Raw genomic sequence first — 21,836 nt, 5'->3', positions numbered from 1 at the left:
TTCCTTACGTTTAATGCTGTCACAGAACGTAGGTCCTCCCCTTTGAATTTTTCTTTATAGTAGTTATGGACATATTTTGAGTATTCTGAGATATCCCCTTAAATGTCTGCCAGTGCTTCTCTATTGATCTGTCACCTAACCTATTATCCCAGTTCACTTCAACTAGCTCAACTTTCATGGATGTATTGGCCAATGCGCGAGGTTAAGGGGGTAGGGTGGGGGAGTGGGCAACAGTCGAGTGCTCTTTCAGAGGGTCAATGCAAACCCGGTGGGCCAAATGGCCTCCCTCTGCACTGCAGGGATTCTATTGATTCATTCCCACATAGTTGCCTTTATTTAAATTTTAATTACTAGTCTTAGACCCACTCTTCTCCCTTTCAAACTGGATATAAAATTGAATCATATTGTGGTCACTGCTACCTGGGAATGCCTATACTCTGACGTCATTACCTAATCCTGTCACATCAAGTCTAATATAACCTGCTCTCTGGTTGGTTCCAGAACTCTAAGAAACTGTTGCTGTAAGAAACTATCTGGACAGCATTCTATCAACTCCTCGTCCTGGCTATTATTACCAATCTGATTTTTCCAGTTTATATGTAGATTAGTCATCAATGGGTTATTTTCGTCCGCTTATCACAAGCACTCCACATTTCTTCTTGTCTATTTTGTCCTGTATTGTGGTTACTGTTGGGAGCCTCTAGACCATTCCAACTAGTGACTTCTTTCCCCTATTATTCCTCATCTCCATCCAAACTAATTCTACATACTGAACTCCTGAACCAAGGTCATTTCTAACTATTGCACCAATGCCATCTTTGATTAACAATGCTACCCCTCCACTTTTATCTAGCTTCCTATTGTTTTCAAATGTCATATACCCCCTCAATACTCAGGACCTATTGCTTGCCTTTCTGCAGCCAGGTCTACATAATGGTGATCAAATCATATTTATTTATTTTGGTGTGCGCTATCAATTGGTTTATTTATGAATGCTACACGCAGACTGCTGCCTCGCTGTACCAAGGACCTGTGTTCGATCCCAGCCTTGGGTCACTGCCTGTGTGGAGTTTGCACATTCACCCCGTGTCTCACGTTTAGGGCCTCACGGTAGCATGGTGGTTAGCATCAATGCTTCACAGCTCCAGGGTCCCAGGTTCGATTCCCAGCTGGGTCACTGTCTGTGTGGAGTCTGCACGTCCTCCCTGTGTGTGCGTGGGTTTCCTCCGGGTGCTCCGGTTTCCTCCCACAGTCCAAAGATGTGCGGGTTAGGTGGATTGGCCATGCTAAATTGCCCGTAGTGTAAGGTTAATGGGGGGATTGTTGGGATACGTGTTACATGGGTTTAAGTAGGGTGATCATTGCTCGGCACAACATCGAGGGCCGAAGGGCCTGTTCTGTGCTGTACTGTTCTATGTTCTATGTCTGCGTGGGTCTCACCTCCACAACTCACGGTCGCACAGTGATTTTCACCATTGCTTCACAGCGTCCGGGTCCCAAGTTCGATTCCCGGCTGGGTCACTGTCTGTGCAGAGTCTGCACGTTCTCCCCGGGTCTGCGTAGGTTTCCTCCGGATGCTCCGGTTTCCTCCCACAGTCCAAGGACGTGCTGAATTCTTCTTCTCTGTACCCGAACAGGCGCGGAGTGTGGCGACTCGGGACTTTTCACAGTAACTTCATTGCAGTGTTAATGTAAGCCTACTTGTGACACTAAAAGATTATTATTATAACCCAAAGATGTGTAGGGCTGGAGGATTGGCCATGCTAAATTGCCCTTAATTGGAATTTTATTTTTAAATGAATGTTACGCGCGAAACACTCGGTGTGGCACTGAGCAAAAGTGGTGCGCTGAGGGCTAGCAGGACAGTGCAGACATTAAGCGGCATGGAGGGTGCTGAACTCTATGAGGAGTCCGGTTATCTTTCCCATACTGGCTAGGGGTCTGACACAGAGGAGCGGGTCATCACATAGAGTGAAATTCTATGCTCTCTTCCCCCTATTCGGATGCACGTCCACCTATCCGTCAATCTAAGGGCAACACCCAGTGGCTCAATTGCTAATGTGAGCAAGGGTGGGGATAGCGGGCACCCCTGCCTCGTTCCCCTGTGCAGCTGAAAGTATTGGAGCTGGTGGCATTTGTCTGCACGCTCTCGTTAGGAGCGCTGTATAGGAGCTTCACCCACGTGGTGAATCCCTCTCTGAACTCAAACTATTCAAGCACCTTCATTTTATTCGATCAAAGGCTTTCTCAGCGTCCTGGGAGACGATCACCTCTGGTGTCCTGTCCCTGGATGGGGTCATTATTACATTCAGCAGGCGTGTGATGTTCGCTGTTACTTGTTTTCCTTTAACAAACCTGGTGTGATCTTTCATGATCACATCTGGCCAGTAGCTCTCCAGTCACCTTGCCAGAGCTTTCGCGTCAGTATTTAGGAGAGAGGTGAGTCTGTATGACCCGCACTCTGTCAAGTCCTTATCTTTCTTGGGGATGAGCGATATTGAGGCCTGTGCCAGCGTTGACGGCAGAACCCCCTTAGACAGTGAGTCATTGAACATCTCCCACTGGTGCAGGGCCAGCGCTGCTCAGAATGTTTTGTAAAAGTCTATAGGGAACCCATCCGACCCCGGTGTTTTCCCTGATTGCATGGAGTTGATGCATTCCACGATTTTGCCCAGTCCTAGCGGTTCTTCCAGCCCTTGTTTCTTGTCCTCGCTCAACACCGGTATATCCAGTCTGTCGAGGAACTGTTCCATCCCCGAGACCCTCTTCTCGGTAAAAATTCGGAAAGGCATTATTGATACTGTTCTTGATCTGAGCTATCTCTTTCGCGGCCGCCTGTTTTCTTAGCTGGTGAGCCAGCATGCGACTGGCCTTGTCTCCATGTTTGTAAAAGGCCCCCTTGCCTGGTGGAGCTGGTGGACTGACTGCATTCCGTGTGGAGAGCAGGTCAAATTCCATCTGCAGCTTTTTCCCCTCCACCAGCTGTTCCACGGTTGGGGCTGTGGTGTATCCAGTGCGGAGTCGATCAGCCGCAGCCTGGTTTCCCTTTCCTTCCTGTCCCTAAGGGTCCTATAAACTATCATTTCGCCCCTGATCAGCGCCTCCCAGAAAGTGGAGGGTGAGACCTTTCCCGTTCTGGTTGCAGGATATATAACCGTTGATGGCTTGAGATATTTTAGTGGTGAATTCCTTATCGACGAGGAGAGCTGCATCCAGCCTCTATGGGGGGCGTTGGGCCCTCGTGTCGATGTAATGAGGCGTGTGGTTGTAGATTATAATCGCGGAGTATTCTGCCTTTGTTACCCCTGGAAGCACCATCTTCCCTACCACAAAAAAGTCTATCTGTCACTTGGCTTTATGCATGTGGGAGAAGAAGGAGACTTATTTTCACCCAAATCCCCCCCCCCCCAATGATTTGTTGTTGGATGTCGAGGTCCCGGATTTTGCGGCATTTACCTAAACTACCCGGGGCTCCTTACAGGGTCCCGCTAACCATAATGAATCCCCCCCCCGGCCACCGCCCTCAGGTCCACTGTGCCTGATAGTTATCCTCCTAAGTAATATGGCCACCCTCTTTGTCCTGGTATTGAACGACGAGTGAAACGTTTGTCCCCAGCTTTCTTACCCTCTGTCGGTCCCCCTCTATCATGTGTGTTTCCTATAGGAAGCCTACGTCCGCCCTCAGACTCTGCAGATGGGCTTCAACTCTGGATCTCTTCACTGGCCCGTTGAGGCTCCTCATGTTCCATGTGTCCCCCCTCGCCCTCTCCGCATCTCTGCTCACATTCTTTCCTATGTTTCTTTCTCTTGCACATGCGGAGGTGAAGTATGTCCTGTGTAGTGCTTCGATCCAGAGTCCTCTTCCTATTTCCCTGCCTAGCTCTTCTTCCCATTTCTTCTTGTCTCTTCCAGGGTGACCGTACCTCCTCTAATAGTCATCCATATATGTCCGCACAGTTCCCCTCTCCTAAGTGACCCGTGCTTAGTAGTCTTTTGAGTAATGAGTGTCCTGGTATCTGGGAGTATGTCATCATTTTCTTGCGGAGGAAGTTTTTGATCTGTACATACCTTGGGTCATTCCCTCTCGGGAGTTGCAACTTGTCTGTCAGTTCTCCCAGTATTACTACTCTACCATCCGTGTACATGGCCCTAACCGTCAGTGTCCCCTTGTTCTGTCTCCACCATTTGAAGGAGGCGTCCATTGTTGGGGGAGTGAACCTATGATTTTTGCAGATGGGGGTCATGGTGGACAGTTAGACCGGAGTGCGGTCTGAGTTGTTTCCGTGACCCGAGTGTGACCATTGCCACTGGGTTGGGAATTCGATTGTGGACAGCTGTGAACAGGAAGAGGAACCTGGGCATCTGGGAGTTTTTAGTCCTGTAGGTGATTATGACATTTGAAACATTCCTGATGGGAATGAGAGCAGCTCATTTGCTGAATGGGCCTGATTATAATAAACAGTGGTGTAAACTCACTGGGTATTGGAGATTCATTTGGATATCTGCTAAGATTGATGTAATTTCTCCACCTTTTTGGTCTTATTACTGTTCAGCCGTAGCAAATTGTGCAACTGTCTTTTGAAGCTGCTGAGCTTCAGGTATCATTACCATTGAGTGACCACCAGTATCCTTCCACAGACCTGGAACACATTCAGGGACCATAAAATACGGGCACCCTGTGGTCTTCAGACTCGATCTGTTCTATTAATAAACTGTGTCATTGGTTAGGATAACATCTTTCTATGTGGTATAGCCTTACTGTGAGTTGGCCTTGTTTACGCTCTGCCCTGAATTGTACGATTGATGAACTTGCAGTAACCTTTAGGAGTGTTATGGTTTTGTGGTTCTTCCGTATTCTTCGCACAGAACCCAGTTTTCTGCATTGTATCTTTTTTTAAAAATAAGTTTAGAGTACCAATTCATTTTTTCCAATTAAGGGGAAAGTGTGGCCAACCCACCTACCCTGCACATCTTTGGGTTGTGGGGGTGAAACCCACGCAGACACGGGGAGAATGTGCAAACTTCACACGGACAGTGACCCAGAGTCTGGATCGAACCTGGGACCTCGGCGCCGTGAGGCAGCAGTGCTAACCCACTGCACCACCGTGCTGCCCCGGGTCCTTGGCGCCGTGAGGTAGCAGTGCTAACCACTGCACCACCGTGCTGCCCCGCAATGTATCTTAAAATGTAACTTGTATCTGCAATAATACAAAATGATGGACATTGAAGGAAGCTAAAGATTTCAATTCTGACATCAGACAGGCTGCAATTGAACTTTGTCTAGCAGTTATTACTCCCACAAGTTGTCTTTTACATTATTATATATGACAGGGATGTTTTTGAATTACGAATCTACCTGCGATTAGAGTGAGTACATTGCGTTTTAAAAATTGAGAATGTCACCCGTTATGAGGCAAGCCATTGTGATGAGGTTTTAGCGCCAAAAATAGTAGCATAAAATCAGATTAGCACATTGCCTTTAGTCAGTTCATAAACCTCTGTTAGCACTCTGTTAACACTCAGATCTAACTTCTTCTCAGCAGAAGATATCTGGCTGTATTTAACAGGACACTGGCAAATATTCCGTCATACAAGTAAAACCTTGGTGAAAATACATGAAGCATGATGTCAAAATAAAAGCCTGGAATGCCAAGGTATAAGTGGCAAAATCTAACAACAAACTACTGACCCGACTTCCGGTTGCGGCTATGACTAGCTAAGCCGCACATTTGGAAGCTCCTGCAACAAAGGTGTTTTTGGGCCAATTGGAGGGCCCCAACGGCGCTGAAAAAACGAATCCCGGTGGGGGAAGGTCCCCTGAGGAGAACTAGACCGATTTTATGGTCGGTACCCGGAGCGGAGCGGCAAGAAAAACGGCAGCAGCTCCCCAAAAAAAGCGGGGGAAGAAAATCAAAATGGCGGCCGGCGGTGCACCGGAGGAGTGGAAGAAATGGGCGGAGGAGCAGCAGGCCGCTCTCCTCCGTTTTTTCACGGAGATGAAAGTGGAACTCTTAGAGTCCATGAACGCGACGGCCACCAGGTTGGTGGGAGCCCAGGCGATCCAAGAGGCGTCGATTAAAGATCTGCAGCAGGAGATGGCCGCGAGGGAGGAGGAGGCCACAGTCATCGGGGCAAAGGTGGAGGCGCACGAGGCACTCCACACGAAGTGGCAGAGCCGCTTCGAGGAGCTGGACACTCGGATGAGGAGGAAAAATTTGAGGATCCTGGGCCTGGAAGAAGGCCTGGAGGGGTCGGATCTCCCGGGATATGTGGCGGAGATGTTGAGCTCCCTGATGGGGGAAGGGGCCGGTCCGGCGCCCCTGGAATTGGAAGAGGCATACCGGGTCATGGCCAGGAGGCCTAGGGCAAACGAGCCCCCGAGGGCGGTGCTGGTGCGGTTCCAGCGGCTAAGCGATCGAGAGAAAGTCCTGAGGTGGGCTAAAAGGGAGAAAAGCAGCAAGTGGCAGAACTCGACGGTAAGGGTGTACCAGGACTGGAGTGCGGAGGTGGCAAAGCGGCGGGCCCGGTACAACCGGACAAAGGCGGTGCTACACGCGAAAAAGATCAAATTTGGAATGTTGCAACCGGCGCGCTTGTGGGTCACCTACAAGGACCAACATCATTATTTCGAGTCCCCAGAGGAGGCCTGGACCTTTGTACAAGAGGAAAAGTTGGACACGAACTAAAACCTGGGAGCACCGGCGGTCGTAGCCGCCGGGGGACTCTTGATTGTGCAAGTGGCCCTTTTCTTTTTCAGGCCAGGTCGGAACTGGGTAACAGTTTCGTGGAGTGTTTGGGGTGTTTTTTCTCGAACGGTTGACTTTTCTGAATATTTTGAAGGTTTCGAGTTGTTGGGTGTTTCTGTATATTTGTACTGTTGAAATCTCTATTGTGGGTCGTTGGCTTCTTATGGGGTGTTTTTTTCCCGTTTCCAATTTCCCTTAGTTATTTACCCCTCCTACCCTTTTTCTTTGGGTGCTTGGGGGGGTTTTTTGGTTCCCTTTTTTTCTTTTCGGGTTATGGTTATCTGCGGTTATTTATACTGTTTGATGGAGGGTGATGGTTGGGCACGCGGTTAGTTGATAGTTAGTTAATTATTTTGTTATTTAAGTATGTAGTTAAGTATTTATGTATTTAGCTGCCATTGGGTATTTGTATTTATAGCGTTAAGTTGGGGAGACGGGACGGGGGGGAGCGGGTTGATTATGCGGGTCTTTCTCGGGGGTTTTAAGGGGATCTTTCACGGGCGCAGATGGGGTGAACCGGGAGGAGTCGGAATGTGGCAGGAGCAGCCGGGTCAGCGGAGACCAGCTGACTCTCGGGAGTACGATGTGGGGTACATCGCGGCTAGGAGGGGTCCTAGCCAGGGGGGGGGGGGGGGGGGGAAGGGGAGGGGACTGGGGGGGGACACCGGGTTGCTGCTAGAAAGACCAGGGACGAGAAGGGGAGAGCCGGGGGGGGTGGGGGGGGGGGGGGGGCCATCGCTATGGGAAGCGGGTCAGAAAAGAAGGGATGACCCGGGGCGAGCAAGGGACAAGACATGGCTAATCGACAGGGAGTAGGGACGGGTCGCTCTGCGACCCGATTGATCACGTGGAACGTAAGGGGGCTGAATGGGCCGGTCAAAAGATCAAGGGTCTTCTCACACCTGAAGGGACTGAAGGCTGATGTAGCAATGCTGCAGGAGACTCATTTGAGGGTAGCAGATCAGGTCCGCCTGAGAAGGGGGTGGGTGGGGCAGGTGTTCCACTCAGGCTTGGATACCAAGAACCGGGGGGTGGCGATTTTGGTGGGAAAGAGAGTGTCGTTTGTGGCGGCAGAGGTGGTGGCAGACAAGGAGGGCAGGTACGTGATGGTGAGGGGTAGGCTGCAGGGAGAGAGTGTGGTACTGGTAAATGTGTATGCCCCGAACTGGGACGACGCGGGTTTTATGAGGCGCCTGCTGGGCCTCATCCCGGGACTGGAGGCAGGGGGCCTGATCATGGGAGGGGACTTTAATACGGTGTTAGACCCTGGGCTGGATAGATCGAGTTCCAGGACGAATAGGAGGCCGGCAGCGGCAGAGGTGTTAAGGGGGTTCATGGAGCAGATGGGAGGGGTAGACCCATGGAGATTTGGTAGGCCTAGGGCGAGGGAGTATTCTTTTTTCTCCCACGTCCACAGAGTGTACTCTAGGATCGATTTTTTCGTATTGAACAGGGGGCTGATACCGAGAGTGCAGGACACGGAGTACTCGGCCATTGCGATATCGGACCATGCACCACATTGGGTGGACGTGGACATGGGGGAGGCGCGGGACCAACGCCCGTTGTGGCGCCTGGATGTAGGGCTGTTGGCGGACGAAGAGGTGTGCAGAAGGGTGAGAACGGGCATTGAGAACTATCTGGGTACGAATGACACAGGTGAGGTGCAGGTGGGGACGGTCTGGGAGGCCTTGAAAGCAGTGATTAGAGGAGAGCTGATCTCCATAAGGGCACACAGAGAGAGGAAGGAGAGGCAGGAAAGGGAGAGGCTGGTGGGGGAGCTCCTAGAAGTAGATAGGAAATATGCGGCGGCGCCAGAGGAGGGGCTATTAAGGGAGCGGCGTAGCTTGCAGGCCAGGTTCGACCTACTGACCACTAGGAAGGCGGAAATGCAGTGGAGAAGGGCGCAGGGTGCGGCGTATGAGTACGGGGAAAAGGCGAGCAGGATGCTGGCACACCAGCTTCGTAAGCGAGATGCAGCCAGAGAGATTGGGGGAGTGAGAGAGAGGGGTGGGGATGTAGTGCAGAAGGGGCAAGAGGTGAATAGGGTCTTTAGGGACTTCTATAGGGAATTGTATAGGTCTGAACCGCCGAAGAGGAGAGGGGGAATGAAGAACTTTCTCGACAAATTGGGGTTCCCAAAGGTACAGGAGGAGCTGGTGGAAGGGTTGGGGGCGCCGATAGAGCTGCAGGAGCTAATTAAAGGGATAGGCCAGATGCAGGCGGGGAAGGCGCCGGGGCCGGATGGGTTCCCGGTGGAGTTTTACAGGAAATTTGTGGACTTGGTGGGTCCAGTGCTGGTGCGAGCCTTCAATGAGGCGCGCGAGGGGGGGGTTCTGCCGCCAACAATGTCGCAGGCCCTGATCTCCTTGATTTTGAAGCGGGACAAGGACCCGGTCCAGTGCGGGTCCTACAGGCCTATCTCCCTCTTAAATGTAGATGCCAAGCTGTTAGCAAAGGTCCTGGCAACCAGGATAGAGGACTGTGTGCCAGGGGTAGTCCATGAAGACCAGACGGGGTTCGTGAAGGGACGCCAACTTAACACAAATGTTCGGAGATTGTTAAATGTGATTATGATGCCAGCAGTGGAAGGGGAGGCGGAGATAGTGGTAGCGCTGGACGCGGAGAAGGCATTTGACAGGGTGGAGTGGGAATACTTGTGGGAGACGTTGGAAAGGTTTGGGTTTGGGGAGGGATTTATCAAGTGGGTAAAACTGCTCTATTCAGCTCCGATGGCAAGTGTGGTAACAAACGGGAGGAGGTCAGAATATTTTGGGCTCCATCGAGGTACCAGGCAGGGATGTCCCCTATCTCCCTTACTCTTTGCATTAGCGATTGAGCCGTTGGCGATGGCACTGAGGGGTTCAGGGGGGTGGAGAGGACTGACAAGGGGAGGGGAGGAACATCGGGTCTCGCTCTATGCGGATGATTTGTTGTTGTATGTGGCAGACCCGGAGGGGGGAATGCCGGAGGTAATGGGGATACTAGCGGAGTTCGGGGACTTTTCGGGATATAAATTAAATCTGGGGAAAAGTGAGGTCTTTGTAATACACCCGGGAGACCAAGGGGAGGGAATTGGGAGGCTCCCCTTCAAAAGAGCAGTTAAAAGTTTTAGGTATTTGGGGGTGCAGGTGGCAAAGAACTGGGGGACCCTACACAAGTTGAACTTTTCCAGACTGGTGGAGCAGATGGAGGAGGAGTTTAAGAGGTGGGACATGGTGCCGCTGTCGCTAGCAGGGAGGGTGCAGTCAGTTAAAATGACGGTCCTCCCGAGGTTCTTGTTTTTGTTCCAGTGTCTGCCCATCTTCCTCCCCAGGGCCTTTTTCAAGAAGGTAACGAGTAGTATCATGGGGTATGTGTGGGCACATGGCACCCCGAGAGTTAGAAGGGTCTTTTTGGAGCGGAGTAGGGATAGTGGAGGGCTGGCGTTACCCAACCTTTCAGGATATTACTGGGCGGCAAATACATCGATGGTACGAAAGTGGATGATGGAAGGGGAGGGGGCAGCCTGGAAGCGCATGGAGAGGGCGTCCTGCGGCAACATAAGCTTAGGGGCACTGGTAACGGCACCATGGCCGCTCCCTCCCACGAGGTATACCACGAGCCCGGTGGTGGCGGCCACCCTCAAGATCTGGGGGCAGTGGAGGCGACACAGGGGGGAAGTGGGAGGTCTGATAGGGGCACCACTAAGAGGGAACCACAGATTTGCGCCGGGAAACACAGGAGGGGGATTCCAGAGCTGGCAGAGGGCGGGTATTAGACAACTGAGGGACATGTTTATAGAGGGGAGGTTTGCGAGCCTGGGAGAGCTGGAGGAGAAATTTGGGCTCCCCCCGGGGAACACGTTCAGGTACCTCCAAGTGAAGGCATTTGCCAGACGACAGGTAGCGGGGTTCCCCGCGCTCCCCGACAGGGGGGTGAGTGATAGGGTGCTATCAGGGGTCTGGGTCGGGGAGGGGAAGATCTCGGACATCTATAAGATTATGCAGGAGGTGGAGGAGGTACCAGTAGAGGAGCTGAAAGATAAGTGGGAGTTAGAGCTGGGGGAACAGATAGAGGACGGGACATGGGCAGACGCCCTGGAGAGGGTTAACTCGTCGTCGTCATGTGCGCGACTAAGTCTCATTCAATTTAAGGTACTGCATAGAGCCCACATGACGGGGACAAGGATGAGTCGGTTTTTCGGGGGTGAAGACAGGTGTATTAGATGTTCGGGAAGCCCTGCGAATCATGCACATATGTTTTGGGCATGTCCGGCACTGGAGGAGTTCTGGAAGGGGGTGGCAGGGACGGTGTCGAGAGTGGTGGGGTCCAGGGTCAAGCCAGGATGGGGACTTGCGATCTTCGGGGTTGGGGTGGAACCGGGGGTACAGGAGGCGAGGGAGGCTGGAATATTAGCCTTTGCGTCCTTGGTGGCTCGGAGGAGGATCCTGATTCAGTGGAGGGACGAAAGGCCTCCGAGTGTTAACACCTGGTTAAACGACATGGCAAACTTTATCCAATTGGAAAGGATCAAATTCGCCCTGAGAGGGTCGGTGCAGGGGTTTTCCAGGCGATGGCAACCCTTCCTAGACCTCTTGGATCAGAGATAGAAACTGAGGCCATGACAGCAGCAACCCGGGAGGGGAGGGGAGGGCGGGAGGGGGGGAGGGGGGGGGGGGGGAGGGGGGAAAACGACGAAGGAAGTACGGTAGCGGCGGTGGCACGGGCAAGGCCTGCCCGAGGACGCTGCTAGAAATGATAAGTTGGTCTGACTGTCGGTTCGCCGGCGGGGGGGGGGGGGGGGGGGGGATGCGCGGGTAGGGGGGGGGGGGGGGATTCTTTTTCTCTGTCTTGTTAAGTAGGGGGGTTTGACTCTGTGTTGTTATAATTTAAATGTAAATGTAGGGGGGGTTAATATGTTTGTATTTTGAAAAATTCAATAAAAATTATTTAAAAAAAAACAAACTACTGACCCACAGATGAAATAAAATTGTTAATAATAATCTATCTTATTGTCGCAGTTGGCTTACATTAACACCCTGCTACCATGCCGCCCCAGCATTAATTTGAACCTTCAGGTTTTGTTAATGTGACTGTAATAAACATTAATTATATTGGAGTATTAAAATTGGATGAGGATAAATGGGTCAAATCTAAAGTTTCTTTTTTCCATCTTTACTCATTTTGTGACACTGAAAAGGACAAAAGGATGGAATGAGGGAGTGGGAGGTGAGAACAAAGACAGTTCTAGGAAGAGGTTAATTTCTGCTTTAGTCTCGATCAGCTGGCATGTTGCTCATTTTGTTCTATTTTCCTTTGTGCTTTCTTTGGGAACCAGAACGAAACCCTGAAGGTAGGCTAACACTTTACGCCATTTGTTGTTTTGAGAACTGTACACAATATTTTTAACACAAAATAGTTTTTAGTAGCACTAACCATGATTTGACAATCACTTGGATTTGTTTACAGGGTTACATTTCCACACATCTGAACCTACTGTATTCCCTAATACTTGCCACCCCTCCCCACCAGTTTATAACAACATTTATCCATTGTGCTGATGCTGTAATTAATGCTAAACTGAAATTGAAGGTAATTAACAAATGAATACTGGACAGTATTCTCTCCATGACATTTTGCACCCTAGATATAGCCAAATTGAGCTGGATGGTGTTGAAAGTGTAATGAACTTGCAAAACCATATCTTAATTTAAGCAAAAAATTCCCCTGCATTTTAATGGAATAACATTCATTTATTTGTTAGTTTAAAGCGAAATGTAGTCACAATGATTTGTTGCAACATGCGTGATGTTCATAATTCAGCCCGGTATTATCCCAGTAATGATGAGATGCTTAATTCTCTTTGAGCTCTCGAGGGGCTGCAATTTTGGACTGGTCACTGGGGAGACAGACTCTCATTGGATGTTTGCACCCAGGCTTTTCCTGGTTTGTGAATTTCACTGGTCATCACTGGGTAATCCGTAGGGTGAAAGGAAAGTTAAATGGAGACAATCATTTGTCACATTGCTCAATTTTGCTGGTGCTCAGAAGACAGTAAGATTAGTGACATTCTTTTTTTATAATACAATAACTCGGTTTAGTTTAACTGAATATTCCCCATTGTGTGCCATACATAAAAGTGGGGAGTCTTCCTGGTCTGATCCTAATTGGCTGCTTTGTGGTCCCTGCCCTTCCTACCAACAGCTGCACCTTCCTGCCTGAGGGAGCCTGAATAATGCCGGGTTCAAGAGTTGACCTCCTGTTTGAGCATCTTCTGATCAATGCGCTATCTAAAACAATGCTTTCTTCCTTCTCAACAACTGCTCTGCCTGTCCTGCTCTCTACACTACTGTGTCATAGCACTAACCATCACCTCACTATAAACTGTTCAGTAACATTTCTTCCTAAGATGATTTATCTAGTCTGTTTGCATAAAGGATGGCAAAATGATAAACAATTTAATTTTCAACAGACGTGACAACTTTTGTCAAAAACTATGCTTTACGACTTCCGGGGCGACATGTAGGTAGAAGTCGCACGTTGGGTGGCTCCTGCTAGAGACTCTGGTTTTTGGACTTTTATGCCCGGTTTCAGGGGTAGTTTGTGAATGAGTTGGTGTGGGAAGTTATAAGGAAGATGGGGGACCTCGAAGACCCAGAAGAAGGGTGCTGGAAAGAAGAGGACGAGTGAAAAGCCCTCGTCGAATGAGTTGTGAGTCCGGTAGGAAGAAAGAATGCAGGAGCTGGGCTTCTGGGTTGGGCTGTTCCCCTCACATTGAAAACTCTGACTGAGGTGATGTCAGGGAAGTTAGACAGGCAGTTCTCCAACCACATGGAGGTGCTGCGGAGGGAGATAATGACTGCGATGAAGGAATGGGTGGTGGAGGCGATTGCCCCAGTAAAGGCGGCAGTGTTGAAGACGTCGGTCGAGGTGCAGGAGCAAGGAGAGAAGTTGAAGGGGTGGAGGAAGTTCTGTCGCAACACAGCAACCAGTTCACCTCAATGGGTGAAGAACTGCAGAGGGTGGCAGAGGGCAAAGCAGGCTCAGACCTGGAGAACAGGTCAAGGAGGCAAAATCTGCGAATCGTGGGCCTGCCTGAGGGGGTGGAGGGCCTGAGGCCGACTGAGTACTTTGCAAAGATGTCTGCGGAGTTTATGGGGGAGGAGGAAGAATCCTCCCGCTGTGAGTTGGACAGGGCACATCGGTTACTCAGGCCGAAGCCTAAAGTGAATGAGCCACCAAGAGAGGTTATAGTTTGCTTTCACAGTTACCACATGAAGGACAAGGTTTTGAGCTGGGCGAGTTGTGAAGTGGGAAGGCGTGTTATACGAATATACCAAGACCTGATGGCGGCGCTGGTGAGGCGGGCAGCTCTTTGGATGGGTGAAGGCAGGATTGTGTGCCAGTGGAGTGAGATTTGGCGTGGTCCTCCCTGCGCAGTTGAGAGTGACTCACAACTGGAATAATTGGAAGTGGGGCGGAGGCGTTCATGAAGATTGGCGGCCTGGGAGTTGGACTTGGTTGGTGGGACGGGGATGGTGGTTTTTCTGAATGGAGGGTTTTCTATTTGATTGGGATTTTGGTTTTCTGACTCTCCAATGGGGGGGGGGGGGGGAGCTGGAACTGAGCGCTGGAACCAAAGGTGGAGAGTTCCCAACCGTGCTAACTGACCCAGTCGGGGGCGAAGGCGTTAGCTGGGTTCATGAGGGAGATGGGAGGAGAGAGCCCGTGGAGGGTTTTTACCCAAGGGACCGAGAGTATTCGTTTTTCTCTCCGGTGCACAAGATGTATTCGAGGATTGACTTTTTTGTGGTGGGAAAGGCGCTGTTGGCTGGAGTGAAGGGGTTGGAGTACTTGCCAATTGTAACCTTGGATCAAGCTCCGCATTGAATTGATGTGGTTTTGGAGAAGAGGACAGCCCAGAGACTGGGATGGAGAATGAATGCGGGGTTACTGGCGGACGGGAGCTTCTCTGTATCGGGAAGGTGATTAAGGAGTTTGTGGGGTATAATTGCACGAAGGAGGTCTCGGGTTTGGTGGTCTGGGAGGCTTTAAAGGTGGTGGGGATGGGAGGTGATTTTGTTTAAGGTTAAGGTGGAAAGGGAGGCGAGGGAGGAACGCAACTACCAATGGAAGAGATTTGGAGATGGATGGGAGGTACTCTGGTCTCCTGGGAAAGAGGAAGATGTTGCAGGCGAGGTTTGACCCATTGTCCACGGGGAAAGCAATGAGTAAGCTGAGAAGGGGGAGGGGAGCTGGATCGGAATATGGGGAGACGGCCGTGGCGAGGAAGATATTTCGGGTACGGGATAAGGCAGGAGAGTTGTGGTGACTCCAGAACAGTATTAGTGTTTGAGAAGTTTAAATGGACCTGTATAGGTCGGAGCCTATATAGGCTGGAGTGTCTGGGGTTGGGAGAGAAGGCAGGGTTGGGGGAGCCAGTGAGGGAGCAGGAAGTGATGGGAGTGTTTGAGGACGTGATGGTTAGGGGTGTCTTGCCACAAACTATGTGGCAGGCTTCCATCTTGCTGTTGAAGGTCAAGGTTCCGGTAGAGTGTGGGTCGTAAAGGCCCATATCTCTGCTGAATGTAGATGCCAAGGTGTTGGCATTAAGGTGGAAGGGTGCCTCCCAAAGGTGATTGGGGAAGATCATTCGGGGTTCTTAAAGGGAAGACAGTTATCCTTGAATGTGAGCAGGTTGCTGAATGTGATGCTTTCTCCGGCTGAGGGGAGGGAGACGGAGATGGTGATGGCTTTGGATGCGGAGAAGGCGTTCCATTGGGTGGAGTGGAGTTATTTGATGGCCGTAGTGGAGAAATTTGAGATTGGGGGAAAGTTTGAGGGGTGGGTGCAGCTGCTATATAAGGAGTCGATGGCGAGCGTGCGCACATTCAGTATGAACTCAGGATATTTTGCATTGCACCGGGGTACGAGGCAGGGATGTCCCACATCCCTCCCTTCTGTTTGCATTGGCTATAGCGCTGAGGAGCTGGGGGTTGTGGAAGGGGATGGTGAGGGGCCGGGTGCAATATAAGCTGTCCTTGTATTCAGGGTACAAACTAAATTTGGGCAAAAGTGAGTATTTTGTGGTCTCCCCTCCCGTCTCATTTTAGGTATTTGGGGTGCAGGTGGCTCGGGATTGGGCAGGGCTTCACAAGCTTGGTGGGGAGGGTGAAGGCTGATTGGCTGAGGTGGGACAATCTCCCTCTGTCGTTGGCAGGCCGGGTGCGGGCAGTAAAGATGAATGTTTTGCCGCGATTCCTGGTCTTGTATCAATATCTGGTCCTTTTGCCCAAGGCATTTTTCGGCGGAGGGTGGACAGGCTGATTTCATTTGTTTGGGCAGAGAAGGTGACCAGGTTTAGGAGGGGATACTGTAGAGGGACGGCAGGCCTCTCAAATCTGTTGTATTATTATTGGGTGGAGAAGGTGTGGGGTTGGAGCAGGGTGCGGGGGGGGTGGGGCTGCTCTGTGGGTGAGGATGGAGGCGATTCTGGCAGGGTGTCGAAGTTGGGGGCGTTGGCAACGGTGACGTTCCTGTTGGCTCCAGGGAAATGTTTGGTGAGTCCGGTTGGTGGCCACATTGAAGATTTGGGGGCAGTTTAGACAGCATTTTAGGGTGGGTGCCGGGTTAGGGGGGGAATGCTAATTAGGGGGGGATTATGGGTTGAAGCTGGCGGGGGTGGGGGGGTGGTAAAGAAATGAAGGATCTGTTCTTGGGAGGGCGATCTGCAAGTTTGGGGGAGCTGAGTGAGAGGTTTGGGCTGGCACGGAGGGAAAGTTTCAGGTATATGCAAGTGTGGGATTTTGTGAGGAAGGTCTTTCCGACGTTTCCGTTAGCGTCTGCCTCCCCATTGTTGGTGGCAGCGGTGTGGGAGAGTTGGAGAGGGGGGTCATCTCGGCAGTTTACAACTGAAGGTAGTGAACAGGACGCACCTCACAAAGTCTAGGATGAACTGGCTGTTCAAGGGGGTGGAGGATGTCTGTGAACGGTTTGGGAGGAGCCCTGCGAACCATGTTCATATGTTTTTGGTCCTGCCCGAAGCTGGAAAGGTTTTGGAGGGCGGTGTTCAGCACCATTTCGGGGGTTGTATATGTGGATGTGGAGCCCGGTCCCCTGGAAGCCTTATTCAGGGTGTTGGACCGGCTGGAGCTGCAGGCGAGTGTGGGAGCAGATGTTTCAGCCTTCACCTTGCTGATCACTCGTAGGCGGGTCTTGTTGGGGTAGAGGTCAGCATCTCCACCCTGTGCCTCGGTGTAGCGGGGGGGACGTGCTGGAGTTTCTGACCCTGGAGAAGGTGAAGTTGGTGCTGAGGGTGGCGAGTGATGGGTTCTACAATTGTTGGGGTTTGTTCATCGTTTGGAGGCTGTTGAGGGAGGGGAGTTTGGGGGGGGGGGGGGCTGGTGGGCCTTTGGGGGGTTGTTTTCTGTTGTAAAATTGTTGAAAATTTGCTGAATAAAAATAATTTCAAAAAGTATGCTTTATAAAAAAGGATTGTACTCATTATTGTTCAAATAGATTGCATTGTGTTGTAATAGAAAATGAAGAGTTGATGACTTTGATGTCTAGAATCTACATTGTTCCTGAGTTGGAAGCCATCTGGCTCATGCTCAGCATTGCAATGTAGCAGACTAGTGCTGATGAACTCATCTGTGTAATAATTCTAGCAGGCTTTCAGAAAACCCTTATCTGAAATCTGCTCCCTTTGTCAGCATGCTTTTATCAATAGATCCTTTTTTTTTCCAATTCTAGGTAAAATGTATACTACCTAAAAATGCTTTCCTTTTCCCTGAGAGTTCAATAATATTCTAATATTCAGTCCATGAAGAATTTGAAAGAGAAGCTTTATGTTATTCCATGCAGCAGCATTTTTCCTGTGATTGTCTGGACGTTTTGCAGCACGGACTAAGTGAAAGAACACAGTGAGTCAAGTAGGAGTGCCCCACCAGACAAAACAGGAAAGGATCCAGGAAGTGCTGCCCACCAGCTTTGTGCAGTTGGTCTTGACCCATATTTTAAATCTCTTTTAAAGAATTGACTCCTGCTGCAGGAGAATGTATAAAGTACAGTGAATAGTAATTTCTTGCCATTCTAACAACCACTTGCACTTATACAGTGTTTTTAATATTAGCAAAGGTTTTGAAGCACTGACAGCGAACATTCGGGGCGATAACCAAACGCATGCCTGAAAACACACACACACCACATACGCCACACTCACACACACCACATACAGCAAACACGCACACATACCATACCCCCCACACATACCACACACACACACACCACATACCGCACACATACCACACACACACACCACATACCGCACACACACGCCACATACCACAAACTCTCACACATTACATTCCGCAAAACACACACCACATACCGCAAACACACCACATACTGCGCGCGCGCACACACACACACACACTATGCACGCAAACACACAGACACACCACATACCGCACACACACCACATACCACACACCACATACACACAACATACCACAAACACTCTCACATCACATTCCACAAACACACACCACATACCGCAAACATCAGACACACCACATACTGCGCACACACACCACATACCGCAAACTCTCTCACACCACATACTGCGCACACACACCACATACTGCACACAGAAACACACACACACCACATACCGCAAACACATACCACATACTGCGCACACACCACATACCGCAAACACACACCACATACTGCGCACACACCACATACCACAAACACACCACATACCACAGACACACCACATACCGCGCACGCATCCCCCACACACAAACACACCACATACCGCGTACGCACGCATGCATCCCAAACGCGCACACACCACATACTGCAAACTCTCTCACATCACATACCGCAGACACACAGACACACCACATACCGCGCACACGCCGTGCGCACACACACACCACATACCATAGACACACACACACCACATACCGCACGCGGGCACACACACACACACACACACACACACACACACACACACACACACACACACACACATACATCACCCACACACACATACATACCCCACACACACATACATACCCCACACACACATACATACCCCACACACACATACATACCCCACACACACATACATACCCCACACACACATACCCCACACACCGCACACACACACACACCTATAGTTGCAATCATTCCGCTTGTGTGATCGCAGCAAAACTAGTTTTTATGTCATGATTGAAACAAACCTTCTTAACACACAACCTGGGCACTTCATCCTGCAAAGCATTGAGGAATATTTTGTGCTTTCATTTTATTGACATCTTAATTAACCTATTAAATGGGCAGAGCAGTTCTGAATTAACTTGCGTACCCCAATATTGCTGATGCTTTGGTTTGTGGTCACTTTTGTCGCAATGTTGGTAGATTTGACTCAGCAATGAATATTGGGAATTAAATGGTTTTATTAAAAATACTTGCAAATTCACCAAAACCATACTATGAAATATATATTATGTAAAATGCATTATTGCTTCTACGAATGTCGGAGATGGCTTGGCCCTTCAAATGGTTTAATGCCTGAGATTCCGTCTGTTTTGGGGCCAAGATTGGAGTAGAGATGAGGTTGTTGGCTGAATCAGTGAAAAGTTTGCCGACTTTTGGGAAAATCATATCGACCAAAACTATATTGTCCTTTTAAAATATGGAAAGAAATGGCATCATCTGGACACTTGGATGCTAACCTGGGGTTTTTTCTGAAGAAGGATCACAAGTTCACCTTTTGTCCAAGAAATTCAGCACTCCAGTTTTCCACTGGAGTGCTGAACTTGGTGCATTTGAGTGCTATAGTGAGAGTTTGGTGACTGAGGGAGTATAAGGGTTCATTTTTATCTAAAGTCTAGTCTTTTATTTAGTTCATTAACGCTGTTTGGTTGAGAAGAAGGTGAATTTTCAATCAGCTTTAAACAAAGGTTCTACTTGTAGGTACTTGCAGCTGGAGCTTGTTAATTAGTTAATTGGATTAGGCCAGTTTTCAGAGGCTAGAGTCACTGTATAAAAAGGATCCAGCTACAGTGCAGACTTTGTTTGCACTGGAGTGCTGAACTTGGTGCATTGGAGTGCTATAGTGAGAGTTTGGTGACTGTGGGAGTTAGGTGAGAAGGGAGCAAGGTGCTCCTTTCATTTCATGAAGGGAGCCAGGAGTTTACAGAGTGCAGCTGACTGGGAGCAGAGTCGGAGGGCAGAGATCCAGTTGGTCCACAGGGCAGCTATATTCTGTAAGGTAAGAGGGGATGGAGGCTAGGGCAGTTGCATGCTCCTCCTGTAGGATGTGGGTGGTGGGGGATACCACCGGTGTCCCCGCTGACTATACCTGCGGGAAGTGCATCCAGCTCCTCGGAGACTGTGTTAGGGAACTGGAGCTGGAGCTGGATGAACTTCGGATCATCTGGGAGGCAGAGGGGGTTATCGAGAAGACTTACAGGGAGGTAGCCACACCCACGGTACTGGACAAGAGTAGCTGGGTTACAGTCAGGGGAAAGAAAACTAACAGGCAGACAGTGCAGGGATCCCTCGTGGCCGTTCCCCTTCAAAACAAGTATACCGTTTTGGATGAATAAGGGGGGGATGACCTACCGGGGGAAGGCCCTAGTGGCCAGGTCTCTGGCACCGAGTCTGGCTCTGGGGCTCAGAAGGGAAGGGGGGAGAATAGAAAAGCAATAGTAATAGGAGATTCAATGGTTAGGGGAATAGATAGGAGATTCTGTGGTCGCGAGGGAGACTCCCGGAAGGTATGTTGCGTCCCGGGTGCCAGGGCCAGGGATGTCTCGGATCGTGTCTTCAGGATCCTGAAGGGGGAGGGGGAACAGCCAGAAGTCGTGGTGCACATTGGTACCAACGACGTAGGTAGGAAAAGGGGTGTGGCGGTAATAAACAAGTTTAGGGAGTTAGGCTGGAAGTTAAGGCCAGGGCAGACAGAGTTGTCATCTCTGGCTTGTTGCCGGTGCCACGTGATAGCGAGGCTAGGAATAGGGAGAGAGTGCAGTTGAACACGTGGCTGCAAGAATGGTGTAGGAGGGAGGGCTTCAGGTATTTGGATAATTGGAGTGCATTCTGGGGAAGGTGGGACCTGTACAAGCAGGACGGGTTGCATCTGAACCAGAGGGGCACCAATATTCTGGGAGGGAGGTTTACTAGTACTCTTCGGGAGGGTTTAAACTAATTTGAGGGGAATGGGAACCGGATTTGTAGTCCAACTAAGGAAGCCGATATTCAGGACGCTAAAGGGTGCAGTGACGCAGTGGGGAAGGTAACACTGACAAAGGAGAGTACTTGCAGGCACGGAGATGGGTTGAAGTGTGTATACTTTAATGCAAGAAGCATCAGGAATAAGGTGGATGAACTTAAGGCATGAATCGGTACTTGGGACTACGATGTGGTGGCCATCACGGAAACTTGGATAGAAGAGGGGCAGAAATGGTTGTTGGAGGTCCCCGGTTATACATGTTTCAACAAGATTAGGGAGGATGGTAAAAGAGGTGGTGGGGGGGGGGGGGGGGGTGGCATTGTTAATTAGAGATAGTATAACAGCTGCAGAAAGGCAGTTCGAGGAGGATCTGCTTACTGAGGTAGTATGGGTTGAAGTCAGAAATAGGAAAGGAGCAGTCACCTTGTTGGGAGTTTTCTATAGGCCCCCCAATAGCAGCAGAGATGTGGAGGAACAGATTGGGAAACAGATTTTGGAAAGGTGCAGAAGTCACAGGGTAGTAGTCATGGTTGACTTCAACTTCCCAAACATTGAGTGGAAACTCTTTCCTTCAAATAGTTTGGATGGGGTGGTGTTTGTGCAGTGTATCCAGGAAGCTTTTCCAACACAGTATGTAGATTGTCCGACCAGAGGGGAGGCCATATTGGATTTGGTACTTGGTAATGAACCAGGGCAGGTGATAGATTTGTTAGTGGGGAGCATTTTGGAGGTAGTGACCACAATTCTGTGACTTTCACTTTAGTAATGGAGAGGGATAGGTGCGTGCAACAGGGCAAGGTTTATAATTGGGGGAAGGGTAAATACAGTGCTGTCAGACAAGAATTGAAGTGCATAAGTTGGGA

At 50.1% G+C, this 21,836-nt stretch overlaps 1 protein-coding gene across 5 annotated transcripts in view; it reads left to right on the top strand.

The window, feature by feature from the left end:
- Positions 1-21,836, top strand: part of bbs9 (Bardet-Biedl syndrome 9) — a 537,991-nt gene that overhangs the window by 98,333 nt on the left and 417,822 nt on the right. For 4 of the 5 annotated variants that reach the window (XM_038810382.1, XM_038810384.1, XM_038810385.1 and 1 more), the window contains exon 15: positions 12,064-12,078. The exons of the other annotated variant lie outside the window; for it this stretch is intronic. In XM_038810382.1, the coding sequence (XP_038666310.1) occupies positions 12,064-12,078 (15 nt within the window). The remainder of the gene's footprint in view (positions 1-12,063; positions 12,079-21,836) is intronic. 5 annotated transcript variants of the gene reach the window in all.

This window comes from Scyliorhinus canicula, chromosome 10, assembly GCF_902713615.1.
Source record: "Scyliorhinus canicula chromosome 10, sScyCan1.1, whole genome shotgun sequence".
NCBI classification, from domain to species: Eukaryota; Metazoa; Chordata; class Chondrichthyes; order Carcharhiniformes; family Scyliorhinidae; genus Scyliorhinus; species Scyliorhinus canicula.
The sequence above is the reverse complement of the archived record's forward strand: the minus strand, read 5'-3'. Positions and strand labels throughout refer to the sequence as shown.